General features: G+C 47.4%; 1 protein-coding gene across 4 annotated transcripts in view; it reads right to left on the minus strand.

The window, feature by feature from the left end:
• Positions 1-2,910: 2,910 nt before the first annotated feature.
• LOC138181622 (kinesin-like protein KIF26A) overlaps positions 2,911-24,712 on the minus strand; it is a 260,347-nt gene continuing 238,545 nt past the window's right edge. The window contains exons 8-16 of one of the 4 annotated variants that reach the window (XM_069116612.1): positions 22,141-22,234; positions 17,445-17,642; positions 8,176-8,388; positions 6,045-7,679; positions 5,262-5,504; positions 4,493-4,948; positions 4,044-4,319; positions 3,266-3,535; positions 2,911-3,173 (exon numbers count right to left, since the gene is read on the minus strand). In XM_069116612.1, coding sequence (XP_068972713.1) covers positions 2,983-3,173; positions 3,266-3,535; positions 4,044-4,319; positions 4,493-4,948; positions 5,262-5,504; positions 6,045-7,679; positions 8,176-8,388; positions 17,445-17,642; positions 22,141-22,234 — 3,576 coding nt within the window. In that variant the 3' untranslated portion in view covers positions 2,911-2,982. The other 3 variants (XR_011173549.1, XM_069116614.1, XM_069116613.1) reach the window with 3 other exon arrangements.

A 24,712-nucleotide genomic window follows, 5' to 3' on the forward strand; every position in this document is an offset into this window, starting at 1 on the left:
CTCGTCGGCGCGGGCGAGAAAAAAAGGTTACAACTGCGATCCGAAAATCGTGCTTGTCCGTATACGTTGTAAATTGATCTTTATTACAAGAAATTACATGACTAATTTGTACATATAAAATATAAATATGATACAAGTACTATGATACAGTAGGCGCGTGTTTACGGTAGATTCTCGTGTATTTCTGTTAGGTATGTGTGCGCGTATGTGTTATACTCTGGGTTGGCCGCTTCCTCGAGCGGGATCATGCGGAGGTCGGTTAAATCCTTAATCGTAAATTGCTATTACTTGTTAAATCGTTTACTAGTCGTATTTCACGGTAGACGGAGTGACGCGCTTCCCTAGCTCGAACGTAAAACGGGTAAGGTAGACGGAGAAAAGAAAAGGAAACGAGTAATGTAGGAGACGATTGGAATATCGAATCTCGAGATGGGTTATTTTATTCTGAAACGACATCTTTCTTGGTAAAAAAGAAAGAAGCGATTCCTGGAAGGTACAATCGGGAAGAGAAGATCGTCGTGCGTATTGAACGTCCTTGTACGCGTCTGGAATCGGTCGCAGGACAAGTTCGGATTGAACTGAACCGGAAAGGAAGAAGTCACGAACATCGCGCGGAGGACGACGATCGAAGATGATCGATCATGGGACGCGTGTATTCGGCAGTGGCGGGTTAAGAACAATTGGACGAATAGCGTACGGGTTCGTTTAACAACGGACAATGACACAGGAATTTCGGCTTACGATCGATCGGTCCGGTAGCTTCGAGAACGATTCTCTGCAACTAGCGGGGATCGGCGATCCTGCGTTGCTCGGTAAGCAGGCTCGTTACTCATTGTGTGCAGCCTTGTCCCGCTTTAATGATTAGTCTTAATCGTCAGAATATACGTCTGACTCGTGATTACGGTCTACAGATACCATCAAATCTGGACAGATAAGACTAAACTAGACGCACCATCGCTTCGTTGTTGTTACTGACATTGAGTTGTAAGAAAAATTTCAAGAAGCGAAGCAGCTCTTTCTGGAAATATTTATGAATCGATTTGACGATATTTATAGACCTACGTAGAATCTGGTATGCTTAAATCGTATATGTATAAAAGGGAATTAAGCTCTTAGATTGGCAGTGCGATATGGGCGGGCTAAGATTGCACATCGCGTAAGGAGCGAAGAACGCGGATATGATATTATACATAGCCATATACAAGCGATTGAGCGGCAGAGACCCGGGCGATTTTCATCGATATCAGCTGCGGACACGGCACAGTTTGTATCAGAAAGCTGGAATCTCTCTGTTTCTGCCGCGCATTACCGGCATTCCCGATTTATTTTCATCCCGTCTATTTTCATTCTCCGTGGCTCGTTCTCCCTTCCACGATCTATACGCCCACGTCTTGGCTCTACGCGTGATTCTCGCGTTTAAACTTCGCGTACTCCATCCTGTTCTCTCTCTCTCTCTCTCTCTCTCTCTCTCCCTCTCTCTCAAACGTTCGCTATGCATCTTTCATCTCACACGAAAAAACAGAGAGCGCTGGCGTACCGAGCAACTTTTACGATTACGAATATGTTTACCGTGGAAAAGTAACACTCTGTCGCGCAGCATCTTTTTCTCGGTTACTTTCGCGCTCGTTATTTCATCCCTCCCGTTGTGCTTTTCTCTCGTGCTCGTTCTCTCGTTCGTTCGCTCGCTCTCACATTCCCATCGGTTCTCATCTTCGCTTCTAAAGTGAATTACAGAGCCCTACGAAGTGCGGTAACTGTTGATAACGATTAAAGCTACGATAATATTCTTGAATTAACGTGCGTGCATTAAATACAATGACTACGACGCGTTTCATCGCCGTTATTTTCCCTTGCCTTTTATTCCGTCAATCGTTTACCATACGAAAGGATTCTCTTGCTTTCTCCTTTGGCGGCACTATCACCCGATGACTACCACCACTTTATAGTATTACATATATTATTTATATCTTCATCCTGCACTGTTTGTCTTTTCTTTATTCCCTCAAATTCGACGTATCATTTTACCATACGAATTCGGTGCGATCCAAAAGAACCTATTCAATTTAAATTTCGATCCCGGATCGTCGATCGAAGATCAGCACCGTAGCGAGAGATCAATGGAATTGCTCTGTCTTTTTCTCTCTCGTCGCTTTCTTATCTTCCGTTTCTTAACGCAGAGAGATTCGATGCTCCATCTTCGATCGATCAAGCACGCACGACACACTATAATGACTTTCCTCGATACTGGTTAACTGGTTCTAAACGCACAAAATCACTCGCTGTAATTATCTCAGCGTTGTTCTCGAAGCTTAGCACTCTGAGTTGTCAAGTGCAGCTTGTATCATCGAAAGATCATATTTCTCGACGGCTTGGAATTCATTTGGAATTCGAATCAGGAGCAACGACTCGGTGAATTTACCTAACAGTTGAGTCCTCGACGGTCGATCGGTATAAAAAATGCAGCACCAACTCGTACGCTAAATTATCTTAAGTCAACAAGTATGCGTCTCGCGTTCTACACGTTATCTCTGTCAACAATCGTTTCAACATCGCTAGAACATCTTAGAAATCATTGTAAAAATTCCCTTCTGTATGGAACGTCGGCATCCAGGAGATAGCCCGAGATTCAAACGCAACAAGTTTCTCGGCTCGTTAACGCGAACGACGCTTTATCCTCGCACAAAAATGGGATGAAAGCTTCCTTACGATCGATTATTACACGTGCGTAACAATGGCGACGACGATCACGATACGACTAAATTTGTCATTTAACAACTATTGGACGGAGTCGAGCGACATCGTGACAACGATTCCCTTTTCTTCTCTTTATTTCTATCTTCTCATCAGCGACCTCGCTCGTCTCGTTTCTAATCGTTCATATAGCGATCCGTTTAGCGATCCGTTTAGCGATCCGTTTAGCGATCCGTTTAGCGATCCGTTTAGCGATCAGCACGCGGTTGAGCGCGCTGACCCAAGTCTAGGTTAGGTGATCCGAATCCCTGTAGGCGATTCCGCCTGCCGCGTGCATGGTTGCCGTGGGCAGGAGTCGAAGCAGGTGATCAAAAGAACGTGGCTCTTACAGGCTTGCACTCGCTTCTGCAGGATACACGTCTCCGCCTCGAGCGCTTCCAGGAACGACGGATCTCGCCAGTCCATACTCTCCTCTACGTGAACTACAATAGTAAATCAACTTTATCATAGTAAAACAGCTTCCTCCCTCGCTTTTCGACGCAAGAGATCTTCTTGAAAGTAGAAACAAACTTACGATCGTAGCTCCAGCGAGCATCGGGCACCATCAGGCGCCTCTTAGCGTCACGCAGCTCTAGCCTAAGAAGGCGCTGCCGTAGTCGCAGGTTGTGTATCCTGGACATCGTGCCACGTGGATCCGAGCGCAACCGTGCGCGCCTGTCCAGGATGTCCACGTCCTCGCTTGTGTACGCGAGTATCCCCGGCAGCGCGGATGGCGCCCGTGGCAGATGGGCCCGGCACTGGGCCCGTGACCGGAGCCCGCACTCTGCCACCCGCTGTTCCACCGCTGAAACACCCGCACAACGTCGAGGTTAGAACCCCCAGCGCGCCACCTGAGGAGAACCACCGTACGGAGGGACCATTTTAGAGGGTTTTTACATCGTTTCACGGAGCTTTAGCTGACAAGCTAAGCTATCTACGTGACTTTATGCAATCGTTAGATGTTACAAACATGCACAGATTTCTTCTTCCCGTTATCGATAAATTCTTTTTTCTTTTTTCGTCTTTTACTAATTGCGTTTGCTTTACGCTTGACAGATCGTTACGATTTTACTAACTTGTGGAAGATTCCTCGAGTGATAGGGAATACGTAATTAATGGCATGCAGTTACTAATGAAATGAGAAGAAGGACATGCGGTATCGGTCAATCTCTCGAGAAGTTAACTACGAACTAACTACTCCACGTAATTGCAACGTTTCTATCGATCTTCCTCTAGATGATATTTACTTTTCGTTGCAAGCGTTTCTCGTTCGAGATCGCGGAGAAGTATCAGGAAATCGGCGATAAATATACCTTGGTGCTCTTGAAGAGCTCCGGTATGCCTGGACGAGTCGCTGGCGATGCTGCTGGTTTCGCTGTCTCTGACGATGCTGTCGTAGCCAGAACTTTCCGCACGATGCCTAGACAAAGTAGCTGGCGAGAGTTTCGCTGCCCGTGGCGTGGAATCAGCGCCAGAGTCGTAGCCCTCCTTGTTCAGACCCATCGAAGAGCCCAGACTTGTAATTTTACGCTGCATTCGTCCCGAGGATGGCGCCGGTGATGGAATGGACAGCTGCAACGGTGCTGTTGCTGCAAGAAAGTTGGAGATACTATACTCTCAGTGGTATTATACCTAAACCAAACTTCAGCTACAGCAAAACAAAGAAGATGATCGTAGAATCCTGTCGATGCTGTATCGTTCCGAATAATCCAGAGCTAATCGACAGTTTCCAATTTTTAATCGAGTAAATCGAAATTCTCACCTTGAACCTTGAGATCCTCCTCGATGTCGGACTTGCCAGTGACAGTCCTCTCAGGCCTCTCAGCCGCCGTGAACAGTTTCTTTGCCTCGACGTATTCCTCCTCTGGATCTGAACCTGAAGCTCCGTTCCCTGGTAGCCTCTCCACCTCTTCCTTGAGATTAGGATTCGAGGCGCCATCGGGATGCCTCAGGCTGGAGATGTTGCAGTCACCCAATTTGCCACAGTATCTCCGAGGGCTGGCTATGTGCGCCACACTGTTCGGATACCAGTAGGAAGCAGTGGCCGGTCTCGACATGCTCTGACGACAATTGTCGCAGATCTTCTCCTGATCGGACTTGCCGGCGATGTACGCGGGCTCGCTGTAGATGCTGCCGTGATTGCTCGCGTTGTCGTTGAACATCACGTCCGAGAGGGACAAGGACTGACAGCGCGACGGCGGACGGAAGACGGGGGCGGCTGGAATTTGTCCTGCGTTAATGTGATAGTTGTTGTAGACCTACGCCGGTTGGCTGACAGGGTGATTTTGTTTTAGAGGACTCTTCTCGATGAAACTCGACCCTCTCGTTGCCGGTTTCGTTTCGTTCAGATTCTTGCTAGACGTAGCCGATCGAAGGCGACAGCCTTTTTTGCGGTTATGAGGTTCGGAAAAGGAAGAAAGTCGGAGTCTAGAAACGCAACGAAAGGGTCGATAACGCACACAGAAAACACACACAGTTGGTGAAAGATCGAGTAGCGTCCTCTTGTTCGGAACAAACTTTCGGAAACTTACATGGAGCTTCTCTGACGTTCGAAGAGTTCTCCCTTTGATAGGTGACCGAGTTGGAGACGTTAGCGAGCGCTAGCTTGCTTTGGTAGAGCTCGTGGAGTCGAGCCAATTGGTCGAACTTGTGCCTGGTCTCTTGCTCTAGGAAGTCCTCGTGGTCGAAGTATGGCCTGGGCAGGACACCGGCGCCAACTGGAGGCGGATACTGAGGCCTGTATCGTTCCGTGTCCGACATCACCGACATCGAATCTGCAAATTAATATATATTTGTTTTTCCTGTCTATCTAGCGAGACGCTGCTCGGTCGTCGATAAAAACGAAAGAAATGGCAAGATAAGTAGCGATGAAAAGGAACAGCGCATTTAGTTGGAAGCAGTCTTTTCCGAGCACGGCTTCGAAGACGGAGAGTATTGACGAGTAATTATATCGAGCCGCTTCCAATCTCCCTTTCTCTCTTCTCCATCGTTACAATCCTCCAGCTGTCTTCTCCTTTTTTCCTCGCAATATGATTGTTTTCCATCGAGCGCGCTATTACCAAGCCAGAAAGATCTAAGAATCGACTCTCTCCAGAAACAATCTTCGAAGCATTTCGTTCGAGTACCCTCCGAACGAGAAAAAGAGTCGGAAGATAGAACGGCGGAGAGAACACGTTGCGGCATGAACGTCGCGAGAAACCATCGTGGAAAGCTCTAAATATTTCCACGCGTAATACCCCGCGATTCAAGCGGATGGTAATACCAAACAGTGATGGAATACTGCGTAGACGATAAAAACGCACATATTTACTTACCAGTGAACGTCGATACGACGGTGAGATTCTCTTGACTGAGAATTCTTAAAGGATGCTCCTCTTGATCGCTCTCGGGCAAAGGATTTTCTCCCATACACATCGCGATGTCCTCTTCCGTCACTTGAAGACACGAGTCCTGCATGGGGACGGGTTCCAAATCCTCGACCTCGACGATCTCTAAGATCTCGTCCTCGGAAGACAACGAGTGCCTGGATGGCAGGACTATGTCCTTGTGCGACAGATTCAGGCTCTCCATCGAAACTTCTCTGCTCACTCCGTTGCTCAGTGGCTCTATGAGGGGCAACGGTGGAGGTACCACGATCTCCTCGTCGTCGTCTTCGTCCTCCTGAATATCCAGCTTCCCTTTGTCCACGCTGTCGTCCATGACAGGACTGGCTGTCAGATCCAGTCCGGAATCCGTGTTGGACTTGACGTTCAGAAGATTCAGCTTGGCGCCCAATTTCTCGGTGATATCCTCGATCTCGTTCGCCTTCAGGCTGTCGCTCTCGACCGTAGACAACGAAGTATCGTCGTCGTCCATAACTCCGCACGTCTTGAACGTGGTTAGTTCCTTAAACTGCGACGACTGTCCGGACATCTTCGAAGACTCGATTCTGGCTGCTGCGTGTCTGTTCTTCTGGATCTGTGATGACTGATTCTCCACCCACTTTCTAATCATACTCTTCTTGTGACTGTCCATGAATCCGTAGCCAGAGGAATGTTGCTGAGTGTGTAGCTGCAACGTAGGCGGACCAGTCAATTGCATGGGTCCGTCGATCCAAGTTTCCCTCTTGTGGTGAGGATCTTTCAACATGTGTCTAGCCTCCGCGACCTTCGACTTGGAGATCCTGGGACCATCTATCCACTGTTCGTCCGAACCACCGCTAGGCGCAGCAACTGGAATCTTGCTACCAGGCGAATCGTTCACCTTCGACGAGGGAACCTTGGTCGACGAAATTTTCCTGGCCGGACTGGCCTTCGGAGTGGCGGTGTGCGCCGGAGAAGTCTGCTTCGAGGCTGTCTGCGTCAAGGTCTTCACCGCTTTCGTCGATTTATGAACTGGACTGCGTTCTTCCGGCATCTTGCAAGGTCTCTCTGCCGCTGATCCACGAAGCACTCTCCCCATAGCGCAACGATTGTCTCCCGAATTCAGACTGGGTATATAAACGGGGGGATGTTCGCCGTCTGTCGCGTCGTCCGTACTGGGACCGACATAGATCACCGTATCCGCCGACAGATCGCTGGAGCTCGGATCGCACTCGCTGTTCTGCCTGGCCGCTTCTTCGCCGGAACTTCCACCGCTGCCTGTCCCCTGCGTGCCCCCACCGACGAACTTGATCTTTCTCCGCCTCATTCGGTGAATGCGGGACGCCAGTTGCACGGTGGTTAGCGTCTCCGTGTAGTGTTGAGCGTTGGGAGACACGTGGGCGATCATCGCGGCGTGACACGTCAACGAGCCGAGACACTCCTTCAATAATTGGGTTAGCTTGTGTTCCTTGTACGGCAAATGCTTCTGCCCGTTGAAAATCGCTAGCAGGATATTGCCTAGTCCCGACAAGGGGATCCCGCCAGAAGACTTGCCGCGATCCGAATTACCCAAGTCCATTAAGTGTAGTCTGCTTCTGCCTCCGGCAACTGAGAATTAAATATCGAGAAATATATTCGACGTGCGTGAAAAATCGATTACGATACGGTTACGTTAGCTGGTCATTGCTCGAAACTTTATCTGGTCATTACCGACGAAAACGATTCTAGGAACTTGAAAATGCGCGTGAGCTACTGACACGTTTATCTATCCTACGAACGTAAGATGAAGGCTCGTGTCACGAAATCAGTTTCCAGAAATTACGAGGATATAATAACGGCCGGTTAACGTAACGTTCGATTCTCGTGTCAGCGTGCCCAAAAAATTTCATACGCCACATAAGAATGGTACTCAAGTAAATCGCGTTATCGGGTCCAGGGATTCCCTGCGAGAAACAATAGAAACAATTTCACAGAGTCGGAACGGAAGCCGCTGCAGACCAAGAGAGGGTTTCCAGTTTACGAAGCTCGATGACAAACGTTGTTTACGAGCGGCGACTACGAAGGAGCAGAGGGAATCGGTGGAGGAAGGAAAACGGTGACTTACCTCCACCCTTGCCGGCGACGCTGTACTGATAAACGTGTAGAGTGTAGAGCATGTGCGCGTCTCCGTCCTCTCGTTGTCGGCCCGCGACCGCTGCGTCCAAATAGAAGGCGGCACGTTCCGCAGTCGGTGCACGAAGCTCGCTGTGCTGCTGCAGCTGCAAGCTGCCGAACAGTGGGTCGTCCCTCAAGTACACAGCCGGCGACTGCTCGGAATCTGGGAACAAAGAGCCGTCGCAAATCACGTTACACGCGTTCCCCTTGTTACGCTCGTCGTCAGCCTACACGGTAAATAATAACACGTGTCGACACGGTTTCTTTTGACACGGAAATACCGTAATAAATACGCCCTCTGTAAGTTGTTAGTGAAATGGTACACTTAACGGAATGGTATTATTCTGCGAGGATAAAAGTAACTTTTCCTGTTGTTACTCGAAGGAAGTATCGCGCGGAGAAACACGAGGAAATACAGAGAAAAACGTTGGTTAGGTTATGGAGGGGAAATAAGCGGCACGCCAATCGCGAGCAACGTTTAGTAGCCGATGCTGTTATTCGATGGAAAAATAAAATCGCAGATAGGAGGGGCATAGCGATGCAGGTGGACGCTAGACAGAAGCGTAAATCGGCCCCGCCTAGACCGCGGAATATCCGCGGATCGTCTCCAGCTGACTTACGACATCGATAAAACGTGGAAAGATGCGCGCCGTAGAGATATCCCGGCGCGTTATCGCCGATAACTTTCGACGACTGGCTTGTGTTTGGCCATAGCCACGGGTCTTTGCGCGAATAATCAACGTAATGCGGAACGTAGCTGTAAATAGTGATCAGTGTAAAAGCACTGTTACAGCCTCGTCGTCGTCCTGCTATCACGGATTTCTTCAAAAGTATATCTAGTCAGGAGCGTCATTCGATAGATGAAAAATCCCGATTTGATCCTACCAGTCGATAGGTACTCCGTGAAATCGATACAAAGATCCGACGCAAAGATTGACCAGAAATTTATAACCTTCTAGAGGAGCAAAATTTTATCGCGTTTCTGCGTTCGAGAAAGGGTTTCTGAAGTTTTCGTAATAACACACGCGCCATCTGATCAGCTCGTAAACCAGCGTGTTTTATGTACAGCCTCGCCAGTGACATATTGCCAGGGCCTTGGAGAAAGCTTCCGATGCGAAACGACGCCGGGGGAATATCGAAAGACAACGATCGTGATTATGCACCTATCGATTCTTCGAGACGTGCACCGTAAAAATCTGAAAAAATTCCGTAAAAATTCCTTTTGTTACGGAATCTCGAGGTGCATTGGACAAATATGAAAAAACAAGGATACTCGTAAACAGTTGTTTAGAACTGTTTTGTAGAACTGTTTAGATAAGATGCTTAATCTGCCTGTTGAATGTTCAATTAACGGTTTATTATCTCGTCAACGTATTCTTAGTATCGTAAAAGAGAGCGTAATGGTTGCCTCGTTTCCATTATATCGTTCGGCATGATATCTGTTATTTATCTCCTTTTTACGACATTTTCTAACTACCCTGGAGACCGTAGACAGACAAGATTACTATAAACTCGATCCTTGTCAGGGCAATACGAGTCAAAAACAGGAAACTCTAGATCGTAATATGGAAAAATATCTTACGACATAAATATTTTCAAACTTGGACATTTTTATTTCCAAATGATCAAACGGTTCGTTTTCGTTAAAAGAGAGAATATAAAGCAAGATTAACGAAAACAAAGCGACGTTACCAAGAAGAGCATGCCCGCTCGGACGTATTAATGCAGCAGAGGCGTGGCAGTATCCATAAAAAGAACAGGAAAAAGTAATATTGTCGGCATCTGTGCCGCGTGACGGTGGTTCGCAACGATGAAAGAGACGAGGAGACGTTGCTTGGAAATCCGTGGAAATAAAACGCCGATCTTCCGCGAGAAGAACTCACCGGAATATGGATACACCCTGCGATCCGCTTACCACTGTCTTCTCTTCGCATAGGGTTCGAGGGTGACGGATAAATCGTTTTTCGACGCGTTTCGAATACTAGCAGAGTTCGGCCAATCGACTCCCCCGAGGGTGAACCAACGATGGGCAGTGAAAAAATCTGTTTCCGGCTTTCTGAATGACCAAGAACGACGAGACTGTTTTGCCAAACGCGTCGTATAGGTATATTCTCCTCGAAACGGTTGCTGGTTTTTACCAGGGAAACTGGCCTGCAAGTTTAACATAGGGCGACGGCTATTAAGGGGTCTAAAAATAGAGTAAACGACGAAACGGTTCGAAGTATAATAGTCGTTCGACGAGGGAAAAACAGAAAAGAACGCTGCCTTAAACGCTACCTTCTCTCTTGGCTGCGCGAAAAATCAGACGGGAGCCTCAATCTTCCTGGCATCGTTGTTTTTTCTTCTTTCGCAGCGAGCCCGATAATCATCGGTCGCTGTATCAGTCGCGGATCGGAACCGGCGGAAGCGGGTAACTCGTTTTCCAGGGGATCGATAATAATTCGTCGGACATGGCGCAGCTTTTCCCTGTAATTCGCTCGACCATTGGCATCTCCATTCGCCCGTAACGCCGAACTTTCGCTTCTTCTCCTGTGTCTACGTTATACGCTTTGCGTTTTGTGTCGTAAGAAATACGAGAGGAACGGCGAGGGAAGAAGCAAGAAAATTAACGAACGCCCGGATCCTGGTATTAAAGTAGAAACAGTCGTCGCACGGAATTGTAGAGGATGTGCTCTGCACGGTCATATGTTCGGCGAAATAAGTGTACGACGCAAAGACCACTGGCTCGCGCCGTTCTCTTCATTTCTCTTCTCCTTTTTCTCGTTCTCTTCGTTCTCCTCGTGGGCGACGTCTCGTGGGGACGCGCAGTAGCGAGAGGCGAAGGGCCACGGTTCTGTTTCAGGTAGTGCCCTGAGAAGTAGAAAAGGTCGTAGGTCGTGGAGACTACGGATAGAGCCGGAGGGAACCACGGGAAAAGCTGGTAATAAGCGGCTGCGAATATTCGTCCGTCGTGAAAGTCAGTCCCGTCTTGACTATAACTCGAGGATCCGTAGGGAGACGCGCGTAGCCACGTTCCGCGTATTTTTCCCCAACTGAGAGAAAGAAAGAGGAAGAAGGGGAGACGGACGGAGAAAGTTTTCTATAAATCATTTCTCGCCGTAATAAGCACGGGAATGCTCATTTAGTCGTTAACTTTATTTATACGCCGGGAATAAATTGCGCGAGTACTTTTAATTCGAGCTGCCTTTAATTTAATACTCACGGACTTATTGCTTGCTCTCCCTTCTCAATGGCTTTATGCGATTCTTATGACCGCGCACGTCTCCGATCGGAACAACCGCTCGGTGGGAGGAAGAAGCTGAGGGTACACTTTTATTATCGCGGAGAATCGAATCTCTTAATGAAACACGCGTGGGAAGCTGGCTCGTGCGCGCTCCGTTGCTTTCGAGAATTTTCCCTACGCTTGGCAAACACTGGCATATCAGGTGAAATCTTGCAAAAAGAGGAACAGGATAATAGAGACGCCGCCTCGCGGGCTTCCCTCGTTCGCCTGTTAATCCATGGAACGGCCATTAAAATTAACTTCACGTGTTATTCTTTCATATGGTTCGCTCTACGCTTCTGTTACTGTTACGTTTGTTTTGTTCAATCTCTAGGATATTCTCTTCCTACCGTTTCCTGCATCGATCTATTCCAATTTCTACGTCAGATTTTTCTAATTGCATTTACCCTTTACTTCCCTACCACCAGATCAATACCTCGCAGCGCCCCGATTTTCCGTTAAAGCAACCGCGTTGTTAACTGTAAAAATCATCAGCGCTACTAAAACTAACGAAGACTAAACTTTTATCTAACTCTCACACGGCGGAAACGAATGATACTCCCGCTTCGGGTTCATGAGAGAAATTGAAAGGGAAAGAGGTCGTTCGGAGACTAGATCGACGTCACAGTCATTCGATCGGCGAACATTCGCGACGTTCGACTTTTACGATGGTATAAGAAAAATTATTACCGGCGTAAACCAACAATTTACTTTCCGGCCGAAAGCTGGCAAGACCTCGCGTCATTAAACTTTCAAGTGACGAAGTGAGGAAAGCTGTCGTTAACGAAACGATCTCCAATTTCTGCTCGACGCGGAACAGAGGGTCGGGGCATGGGCCATTGCTCGCTACCATTTGCTCGAAAGCCAGCCGGTACGTAAGACGACGATGGTTTTCTTTAATTGCCAACCGCACGGTAGATCCCGCTTCGTATCCCCCTCGTAAAAGTTACCGTCTCCGGTAAACGATTCATCCTGGGGACTCAAAAGAAACGGAAGGGGATTTTATGACAAATATAACGTTGACAATTGATGATTCAACGAATGTGTTTCGACGTGAAAAATTTGGGGATGAAACGCGTTCGTGCTAGAAATCAACTTGACAGATCTAATTCGCCCATCGAGCAGGCTAATATCCTCCGAATAATTTGAACAAACCGGCGCGATTCGATGAATAAAATAGCTGGTAACAGGACGACGATACACGTTTTGAAAGCAAGAACGAATAGGAACTGTTTTCGACCGCAAATGCACCATTGGTTACATGCCCGACTCCCCTATCGATCCCATGTACTTTCTGCTGTATATCGAAATGCAAACACGCGGCTTCGAGGTTATTCGATCGATCGTTTCGGCCAACCAACAAACAAATGGATATTGACAAATAATTCGCGCGATCGAAGCGCCGCCTCTGTTCTCAATGGGAGCAAAATATCTTTGCATTGCCGGTGCATTTGCAAATGAAACAAACGCTTTTCTTCCTATTTGCAACCGGCACAAGAGGCGATACGTAACGTTGATCATAATCGAATAAAAATTCCCTCGCAATTCCTGAACGAGCCAAGGGAAATAAAAATTCCCGTGGTACTCCTTTCAATTCTCCATCGATCCCCGTCTCCGTTCCGCAGCATTCCGCGGAACAAAACTAAAGGAAGAACACTCCCATCTGCGTTTTATGCGCGTTACGTTAAAAGCCGCGTGCTCCAGTGACGGCGTAGCTACGACGACGTTTCCTCCATTATTCTCTCCTCCCTCGTCCTTATCTTCCTTCTTATCCGCTTTACGCGCCAACCCGACGGAGGAGTATAAAACAATAACCGTGGCGCGAGTCACGATGAAAATTATTGCGAGCCCCGAGCTCCGCCGTTCGTCTCGCCTCTCTCGCGGCGAGAGAATCTCATACGAAAAATATCCTAGAAAATATTTTCCTTTCTCGCCGCCATTGAAATGCACGCGGCCGCTTCGAAAACCTGCACAGTATATACACAGCAGATTCACGGCGTGTCTCATCCTCTTCGTTCTACTCTCAAAAAGCGGTGCGAGCGTTCCTGCGAACTCGTTTATCGCGTACACTCGCCATGGCAAGACAAATAGAAACCCAACGAAAATGGTGCGGAAGTAAAGATTAACCGATGCGGAGTAGGGGTGAAAGAAACAAAAGTAAATTACCGCAAAGACGAAAGGTATTTCGTTTCTGGTGCTCGGGTCTTCGAGACCCGAGAGACGCCGAAAACTTTAAATAATTACCGGGGCCGGGATTATCGAGTTCACCGGTAGAAAAGTCGAAGTTCGAGGGTGTGTCGGCCGAGGGAAACGACGCTCTCTCGGTGCGCCAAGTCACGAGGCAACGACAAAGGACGGAGAAACGTCCTGAGAAAGTCGAAACGAGGAGAGGATGAAACGAGCGACAGTCGAACGCTTCTGCAGGCCTCGAGATACGAGTTAATTATTTAATAACCTGGAAAATTAATTGCACCGCGTCTTAATCAGTTAGCGTTTCAGTCTACCGGAAACAGAGTCTTTCGTTAAAACTTAGATCCGCACACGCGCCGCATTTCTAAACTGGAATTAACGCGAGGCAAATCGTACTCGAAGAAAGTAAGCGTTTGTACTAAGCTTTTTGAACAAACAGACAGGTAAACAGCGAGAGAAGTTCTGTCCCTTGAAATTTGCCATCTAAGTACATCGTCGCGTTCGTTTTAAAACAGAGAGCTGAGAGCTTCGTTTGCTCTACGGAGTACGTAAATTAAAGGCGTGCCATGGAAGGCTTGTTGCGAAATAGGCAAAAAAAGAAAAAAAAAAAGAAAAAAGGAATTGGTACCAGTTTATGGACGGGCTCCTGTGCGTGGCAACGTTCGAGGAAGCAATTCTGCTCCGTTCGACGCCGCAGTTTAATATGCCACGTTCCAACGTGGCACGCGACTTCTGCGTTAATGTCAGCTGCGAAATTCACTACGATTCTAAACCCTTTGAGATTATGACCCTTTTGCATTTATCCTCTTTCACGGCACGATCACGATAACTTCGGTTACATTGTACGCCGTGAATTGTTTCTTAATGCACCGTCCGCGTACCGTACCGCGCAGCCTTTTTAATTTTTAAATTCGATCTTAATGCATCATACCACCCACGTGGATCGCTTCGACGATAATTTCGACACACGTTTAAGTGCGCTATAAAGCTCGGTCGTTTCCGAAAAAAAACCACCATTAAACATCGTGTGCGTCGTTGATACATTGCCTCGATAGTTAACAGAGTTCTAAGAACAGCGGAGCGTATGATTCGCGAGGCAATTACCTCGAACAAGCATGAAAAGTTCATGCGAAAATATGCTTTTCCTCCTATATCGGCTATTCAACGATATCGTAAGAGAATCGAGAAGGTCAGAAGTGGACGAAGGTTAATTTTCAGAGACGGTTCGAAGAAAGCTTGTTTCTCGTGCTCCCTGACTTTCAGAGAGTTCCCATAAGTGCACCACAGCAGAGAAGAATCCACCCTTCGGTTTCTTATTAGTCCTCCTAGGAGTTGTTCCTCGCAATTCTTTCGCAGGCGGCAAGCAAAGAGCGAGAACAAGGAAGAAGAGCGCGGAGGGAGAGAATAAGACAAAGAGAAAACGAGGAAGACGAAAGGAGGGAAGACCAGAAATAATCTTACCCCTCAATTTTACGGGCCACCGAGTGGACGAGGTGGTCCGTGAAGACGAAACCAAATGACGACCGGAACGATTCTCGTCCTGTTTCCTGCATACTATCCGTCGAATCTTCTACGGATGCGACGAGAACCAAAAGAAGCAAGAATTGAAAGCAACGATTTCATTCTTACGGGCGTTCGATCGGTGCATCTTCTGGCATTATGACTGACCATTCTTGTCGATCGAAGGACGCTGAGATGCCAGTCGTCTGAAATGGAAGCTCGATGGAACGCGAGCTGGAGTATCAAGTGAGCGGAATATGCGGCTTTCGGATGTAATTTGCCTCTCCATTTTATGCCGAGTCCGCGCATTTCAAACCGTAACGGGCTCTTACGATCCCGCTTACTCCTTTTTTATCGATATAATTTACCACGACGATGCTTCCAGGATGACAAATTCACTTTCAGTCTTGCTGTTTTGTCCATTATCGATTGATGTTTTCAGAAAATTGTAATTTTTCTCTCCTCCATCTTCGCCGATCGTTAGTAGAATATTTGAACCCTAACTTAGACTATTCCTTATAACAAACATTGTTTTCACATTTGCGCATGTGTCGCTCTTCGAAACACCAATACGATTTATCAGGTATAACCATAATTAGAATTCGCGTGATCGATTTCCACGCATCCGTGATTAGATAGAGGAAACAAGGTTCTGAAGATTAGACCAAGTCTCTGCAATCAGCTTATCGATGGACGACAATTCTCTTCGCTGCACTCGGCACTAATTAATCCAAAACGATTGTACTTGCCCGCATTGTTCCAAGCATCGAATTAATTGCGGCGAACGTGCAACCCTATCACGGAGGACCTGTGGAAACTTTCAACCCCTCTGCGTTTAGGTTTATCTGTATATATATATACGAACGTAGACATACGTATTGATCTAAGACGTTTCTTTTACCACGTATGTAAATATGAAACCGGAATTTGCCTATAGATGGCCCTAGCTGATAATGTAGTTATCACTAAACTGCATCATTGCTGCCAAAAGTCTTTGTTGACATCTCGCAAACATTTTCGACTCAGAACGATACAAGTTTCATACAACAGCATAGTTTGTAATAGCGTTGAACGTGTCATATTTTGTGCCTGGAAACTACGCTTTGCGGACAGCATTGATTTTCTGTTACCATTTGAAGAAAACTGCTGCAGAATCGCATCGAATGCTTGTCGAAACTTACGGTGAGCATGCTATTGGTAAATCACAGTGCTCTGAGTGGTTTAAAAAATTCAGAAGTGGCAATTTTGACGCGAGGAACGACGAACGTGGAAGACCACCGAAAAGGACCACCGAGCTGTTAAAACCTGGCGAAACCGTTAATACTGAGCGCTACCGACGACAAATGATCGATTTGAATCAAGCTTTGCGTGAAAAACGACCAGAATATCAAAAAAGGCAACACAAAGCAATTTTGCTTCGTGATAATGCACCATCGCATACAGCAAAACCGGTCAAGGAAACGATCGAAGCGTTCAGTTGGGAAAAATTTTCGCACGCGGCTTACTCACCAGACTTGGCTCCGTCCGATTACTATTTATTTGCATCGATGGGACACGCACTTTCTGACCAGCACTTCGCTTCTTACGAAAATGTACGAAAATGGCTCGATGACTGGTTTGCCTCAAAAGTGCGACAGTTTTTTTTGGCATGGCATCCACCAATTGCCAGACAGGTGGGAAAAATGTATAGCTAGCGATGGGCAATACTTGGAATAAAATATTTTTAATCATTTTCATACAATAAACGTGTATTTTTTATACAAAAATTCCGGTTTCATATTTACATACCTGGTATAGAGACTAGAGGAGAGGAACCCTTAAAACGAGAGGACCAAGCCCGAGACAAGTGTTTCTTACGACTCAAGTTTCTTCGACACGCCGCGAGCACAATGCTATCGCGATCGGAGTGCGTTAAAACGAGAAAAGTTCGACGCCGTTGCGGAGATTACGTTACAAATGTTGCGCGTAATTTGTAACCGAAACTCTATCCGGCGTCCTGTGGTCACAAGGTTCGTTTTCTCCGACTCGATTCAAACTTGGGTGATTCGGATGATGAATGGACGTGTCTGCGTCTGGATGGATGGACAGAGATAAGTCTTCAGTTTCTGATGTTTCTTACGAACTTGCCGGAAAGTAGTAGGTAAACGTGGAAAGAGTATTTGCGTTTCCATCTTGTTTCTCCATTTTCTCGTTATATTCTCTCAACCTACACTTTGTGTAGCGGTTACATGGCTGGTATGTCGGTGATCCGGCTCGTATTTACTTACCGTTGGCGTGAGCCGCGAGAAGATCCCTCAGCTGCTGTTGGCCGGTGGTTAATTCTACGCAACTGACCCTTACACTGAATCTGGCGCCTGTCCTTTGTCGCTGCTCGGAAATTCCGCGGAAAAGCCAAGCTATCGCGCACGGGATCGCTCCTAATGTGTGCCCTGCCTCCGGTGTGCCCAACATCGTATGAGATTTGCCTGAAAGAGTAAAACAAAATTTTAATTATACAAATATCGAATTTTTATGGATGAGCGCAAAGTGCTCTCCTTCTAAGCAATTATACCGCCGATAGCCGATGGCTACGTGACTTCCAGCCATTAGCCATCGTTGGACGTCTCTGCTCATTCTCGCTTCCACTGACTATACGCGGTTCGAGTATGCAACATAAATTGTGCTACGGTTGAACGGCGTCGGACTAATTGACACCGGCGGTTCTTAAAAATACGTCGCCGTTGACACAAAATACGTAGAGACACGCGTTATCATTCATAAATTAAAACAGTTCTGTGGCGCACTTGTATGCGATGTCGAGGCGTGGCAGACGTCAGCCCGATTAATCGTGACCATGGAACAAACAATGGGTCTCCCGATTGATTTCCCTCGCTTTTCGTGCAACCACGTGCCGCTACGAGATCGATTCGCACGGTTGCTCTTCGAAAATCCGCCGTCCATGTACATGGCAAATCTACAGATCGACGTAGCGCGCAACAATCGCGACGCTTGGTTTGTGGTCCCGGTCGGCGACAATTAATTTGTTTACTATTTACCGGGGCGCCATGGGAAATGCGAGCGCGATCAACGCTCGATCATAGTTACAATGCGTAACTCGTCAGCGACGAATTTATACCGAGGATAGATTGGAACCGATTAATTCGGTTACCATTACAAGTCCGTGGCTTTCATCGGTGACAGGTGAAACGAATGGCGGCTATTTCGCGAGTTCAGACGCCCGTGGTTATTTATGGAAGGACCGTTAAAAACAATAACTCGAATTCTTCCATCGAACGAAGTTCTGACAAGTCAGTGTCTGACCACGACAGTGTCATTCTGCTTATCTTCGCCACTGGCTGATATCCGATTCTAGTCATCTTCTTTGAGCCTCTATTTTTCCCCAATGTCTATAGAATCTCCCGGTCCACGGCACACTCATCCAGAATGGCATTCTTCGTCCGCGAAAGGTGGAACTTTGGAATTCAGCGCGAAAAGGCGGCAAGTTCGCGAGCCAAGAGATATTGCCGATAGGTAAACGAAAAAGTCTTATTAAAATCATAAAACAATACGGGTGCGGCGCAAGAGTTTAACCGAAAAAAAGAGGGAAGAAAAGGTATGGTAGGAAAGTGAAGGACTGAACGAAAGGAGAAACGACGGGAATTGAAAGCGGAAGGCGTAAGAATTCGAGGGTTGGGTTCTCACGTTGGCTGCTGGCAACGGCGAAATAATGGAAAAGCACCGGCAGCCGTCGCTGAATCTTAAACGTTATTTAATTGTTTTAACGTAAGACGGTGAATTATGTTGTTATTTAATTAGAAACCGGGAAGAAGAGGGAGTTCAGCGGGCATTCGTTTACGAGTCGACTTTTCGGTCAGATTGAAAAATGTTACGCGGTTTAATCGTAATTAAGCTCTCTAAAGGGAGAATCCCGCGGCCTATTTTGCATCGCGTGTTCTAGAAATTTTGGCGATCTTTCGAATCAACGAGATCGAACAATTTCGAAAGGAACTGCGATCGACGATGCATCGGTTCAGCGAACAGCCGCGCGTATCGTTGCTTCTCAGCATCGAGTCAACGACTGAAACGCGGACAAGCGGAAAAATTCCGCGAGAACTCCCACTAACGGCAAAGAGGGATGGAAAGGGGGCGAGAACTGTTCCGAGGGAACCACGACAGGGAAAATCTTTAGCGCGACACTCGCGTACGACTGCTTTAAAGCCGATGCATCTACCGATTGAAATTCCCTTCGAGTTCATCCCTCCCATCAGCGGGGAAAAGAATATTACGTGGCGCACAATCGCTTACGTGAACGGTAAATGGGAATCGAAACCCTAGTTCTGTCTGAACATTTCCGCGATGTTCGTTCGCCTATGCGTTCGAGATCGAACGTCAAACGGAATCTCGGAGAACGCGCACGGAAACGAACGTATTCGCGAATTCTGCTAAAAGGAAATGATCTGTACGGCGAAAACGATGCTTCTGTTGGTCGACTGAACCATAGTATCGATTTCGTTTCTCGCGAATTTCCACCGCAAAGCGGAAGCATTGCGAGAAACAACTCACGGAATTCGTATCGCGGTGGTGGTGGTGAATCGGGCCGCGTTCGCAGTAAAAACGAAGCGCGAACCATCGTTTCCCGGTATAATTATCGCGAGTATTTGCATGTCAAAGCGGCGGGCGACAGGCTCGCGCGTTCTTCGCTAGCTCTCTTCTCGTTTTGTTGGTTAATCTGCTTTCTCAGTGGTTTCTCGACGTAAAAGGGTTCGACAGCGTGTACCTTAAGGGTTGTGGCTGATGCGGAGTAATTAGCACCGCGTTACAAAGTACAAAAGGCCGCATTGTCTGGCTGTCATGCAGGGAGCGCGCGCTGCCTCTTCGTCCTCTCTCCTCCTCGGTCCGCCCCTTACAATTTTCTGTACGACAAATCCTGTTGCTTTCAAAGGGACCTTCCAGCCGTAGTCGTTTCGTAGTCGTTTCGTAGTCGTTCCACTTGCTTTTTTCTTGCTTCCCGTGGGTGTCTCGCGATTTCTTCTTGAATCGTGGCCCTCGTCTTTTCGCGACTCGAAGAAGATGGCTCGTTGAATCACACGAAGAGAGAACCAAGAAAGGCGCATAACTTTAAGATTCGTTCGATTGCTTACGATGCATAAGCTCCTTTTCCTTGCGCTCCCTTTTCCCTCCTCCTCTCGTCTCGTCTCGTCTCGTCTCGTCTCACCACGCGGACTTCGTCTCCTCTCTCCTTTTGTTCCGCGTTTCGCTGGTGCTTCTCTCTGTGTCAAAGCAACAGGAAGCGGGGAGGTAAAGAGTTAGGGGAGTCCGGCTACAAAGAAAGGGAAAGAACAGAGGGGAAGAGGAATGACACATAGACGAAAAGAGAAAGGGAGAAAAGTGCGTTGTCGTAGCTATGATCAAAAGCAGTTTGCTCGCGGACTTGCCTCAAGTATCTTTGGCGGAGGTGCGAAGGGATGAAAGTTCCTTCCACGTCTTTCTCCTCTCGCGTTTCTTTATCTTCGCCCATCTCGTAGACCCTTTTATCTTTCTCGCTTGTCTATCGCATCTTCTTTCGTCGTACGACGCATTTTCCTCTTCACTGAATTATTCCTTGCAAGAAAATTTCGATCGATCGTGACATCTCATCTTCGATCGTTTAAAAAATTCATTTAGGAAACTAAAACGACATCTTTCGACGAGTATCGTTCAAAGAAACGGTTAACGTCGAATATTCCGAATTCGAGTATTTACCACTGATAACTGTGCAGTACACCGGTGGGTACACAAGCGGTGGAACTCGGTAGAGAGGTTTAATCGGCCTCTTTGCATGGCTTGCCATAAATCCATCAGCTCGGAAGTTATTTCCGTTGAAAATACAGCGAGACGAGGCGAAGATAATCTCCGGTGTGCGTTAAGATTCGAAAGGTGGAAGAAGGGCGTGGAGAACGGAGCGAGAGGTAAAAGGGAGAGAAAGAGAGAAAGCGAGAAAGCTCGTGTCCCAGTAGCATACATTATCTCGTTTCCTTTCGACTCCACCTTTTCGTTCCTCGTTCTCGCCCCCTTTCTCTCCTCGTCCGTTTTCCCGCCGGTATCCACGCATCTCGCCGCTTCCTTCTCCGACCCGGAGAAAATCTTCCTTCCCCTCGGTTTCCTCGCATAATCATGCATTTGCATGCAAACTCGATATCACTACTTAAAATGTAAAACAACTCGCGCGCGTCTCGCCCACCGCGCCGGTACTCTTTCTTTCCCTTAGCTTCTTGCAGAACGACGAAAATCGAGCGACAAACTGCCGCGCCGGTGAAAATGGACGCTGCGGTGCAACGCAGGGGGAACGATGTGTAAATAAAGAATCGCCGTCGCGATAGGTTCATCCGGCGAATGGTTAATTCGTGGCTGGAGATAGAACTCGGACTTTTCCATCAGGGAGTTCCTCCCAGACGAGTGAAATTCAAGTTTCCAAAGATAACCCTGTATTCTCCGGTTGTCGAGCGATGCTCGACCAGTCGTGCAATTATGTAAAACAAACTTTGTTGCACGATTTTCATCTAATTTTCGACAACGAGTCGCCGGTACTTGTGCCGTATCTGCAATTGCACCGTACCGGCAAACAAGTTGCGTAAAAAGCCCACTTCTAGCTGGAACAGATGCATCTTGACGTTCGAACGTGCCACGGTGGGAAAGGGAGTAGTAGAACGATAAGAACGACGAGGAATTCCCCGTGGTATTCATATTTCATGTAATTGTTTCCATGCTCTGTCGGGATGAGCTCCGTTCGAGGGACGGACAATGGCGTTTTGTCTACGGGGACGACGGACTTTGTCGAACAATGAGCGAACGGAAAGGAGCGAACCAGAAGACGTTGTCACTCCGCGCGGAACGATGAAAAATGTTTAACGAGCTTTTTATTGGATCTACGTCGTGAGAAATCCCTCGATACCAAAGTCAGTTGGAGAGAAGATTTTGTATCTTGAAAATCATAGATAGACTCACCTAGTCCCGCGTGTCCGAAACAGAAGAGGCAGCCGTCCGTTCCGTTGATAACCGCGTGGATGACGTCCGTCAGGGCACTCGAGCAGATCTCCGTCTGAAACAAATGTAAGAAACGTGAAACAAAGACAAAAAGAAAAGCCATGCAAAAAGTTACATTAAAATTATTCATAATACCGAAGGAAAAAGAAAATTCCATTTTTCCTCAAATTAACGTTCCAAGTTTGAGAGAGTGTTTTCGTTTTATTTGCACGACGATAATTGATATCAATTTGATTATCCAAAGTTGGCTTCGAGTTAGGTTATTTAATAACGACAGGCGAGGCACTTTCAAGCACGATGGACGCGATTTTAATTGTTCCTCGTCGTGATGGAGGTCCGCTATCGTCTTCCTCTCCTTTCGTCGGACGAGACACCAACCAGGTCTTTCGAGGGTAACGACGAAGCTTAACTTAAAGTGCTTAAGAAACCGTTTGCGGGACGGTTTAATAAACGGGACGAGCGTTACGTCCGCTGAGCGAAGACGGTGCTTCTAGAGAGACGAGGACGCGAGGATTACGGGAGGAGCGGCTTTGTTTGCTTTTAATATATTCATAGACTGGGAAAGTCTTTTCCGGTGCCGAGAAAGAGCGCGTCAACGGCCAGATTTTTAGCTCGCGTTCCATCTTTCGCCAGACTGCGTCCGTTTCTCGTTACATAGATTTGCGGGCGGTCGTGAGATCATCTCGGTACTGCTAGCGAGACTAGCGGAGGGTCCTTACCAACAAAAAAAAAAAAGGAGAGAAAAAATGGGAAAAGAGGCTACGATTCTACGAAGGGTCTCTCGACCCAGGCGTTTCGCGAATTTCCTGCGGAAGCAACCGGGAATTTCCTTCGAGCCTGCACTCGATTCGTTCTAACCGATCGATATAGACATCGACCATCTTCTCTTTTACTCTCGCAAGGGTTAGTAAACGTTTCGCGGCCAGAAAGGGTGGTCAGAGAGAGAGAGAGAGAGAGAGAGAGAGAGAGAGAGTGGAACGGGACAAAAAGTAGGAAGGATGTGAGCAAGAGAGAAAACGAAGGGAAGGGGAGCAGGTTGCCGGGAATATCGAGAGGAAGATGAGAACGTGTCGATACCTCGACCAAACAAGATTGAAATCTTCGTGGACGAGAATCGGATGAATCTCGAGGCCCGAGATGGAACAGGGGGAGATGAAAGCAGAGAGAGTGGTGAGAGCAGAGTTTGAGCGAGCGAAGAAAGAAGAGAGAAAGAGAAGGTAAGAAGGAGAATGGTAGAGATAGTTTTGCAAGGGGACAACGCGAGAGGAGAACTGCACGGAAGATGGAGCGAGCGATTTGGATAGAGGAAACCCTTCAGGCTGCGTTTTTTCCTGCCTCTGCTCTAAAGGAAACGGAAATAAGAAGTCCAGTCCCTCCTCCAATATGGTAATTCCAATCTGTCGTTGCTCGTTTCAAAGTACGCCCGTTCTAAAAAGAACGAATCTCCTTGATATTCGTCGATTGCAAGCGCGACGGGAAAACGATTCCGATCGATGGGAACGCGATCCACGACTTATCCGCTTGAAAATCGCGAGAACCATTCGCCTATCTAGAAAACACGATAACGCGAAAGCGTCGAAATCCTCGACGAGATTAATGGAGAGGGAAAGAAGAAGTGGAAAGAGGCGAAGAAGAGGTCTGCGGGACAACAAGGACATTCATAATTATAACGGGATCATCCCAGGGGGATGTAACGCAAAGCAAACATATTTCGCGGCTACCTGCACCCTCGAGAGATCCGCCACTCTCTCTCTCTCTCCCTACGCGCCTCGCCTGCCTAGCGGAACCGACGGCATCACAGTTAATGAAATACGTGACCGAAGCCTCCGTCATAATCTCAAACACTTGATTCCGCGATCCCGCACGGAATTGAGAGGAACGAAGGGTTGGCCCGACGTTGTACCGCGTGGAAAACATCCCCTCCGCGGCCGTTACTCGTACGCTTGATAATGCGTTGAATTTCAATTCTTTCTCCATGCTACGTCACTCGCTCGTTCTACTCGTCATGAACACCGAGGCATTGCAGAAGAATTTATTAATCGGTTAAATTTCAAATATACACGTTTAAAGAAAATATCCTGTAATTACAATGGCAAACTCGTCGTTACGTAGCTCTTTGCCAGCCATCTCTGAAACGTCTTGCCATCGAGGATCCTTTCCTCGGAGACTTTTAAAGCTTACGACGATCCCAGCCACCCCGTAAAAAATTCCCATGGAAATGTCCCATCCACGGAAAAAGGAGGCGAGCTTTACCGTCTACCGAGGGAACGCTTAAGAAAACGAACTGAAATTTGTACAAGAAACGTTACCAACAACTCCGCGACAAGAATTTTCTCTTTCTTAAAGAAGCTTCCCCTTCCGAGGTGGATACCCGGACCAGCGATTGAAAGAAATCGAGCAAGAAGCCGAGCGTCTCTATCGCGAAGAGGACGAAGCGAACATTAATTTCGGCGAGTGTAAATTAAAAGGGAGTAGAAGGCATCATGGTGTGACTTACAAGCGACGTTAGCCAGTATCGTCGTGGCCTGCGTCG

This window comes from Bombus flavifrons, chromosome 7, assembly GCF_040668555.2.
Source record: "Bombus flavifrons isolate JBK064 chromosome 7, iyBomFlav1_principal, whole genome shotgun sequence".
NCBI lineage: Eukaryota > Metazoa > Arthropoda > Insecta > Hymenoptera > Apidae > Bombus > Bombus flavifrons.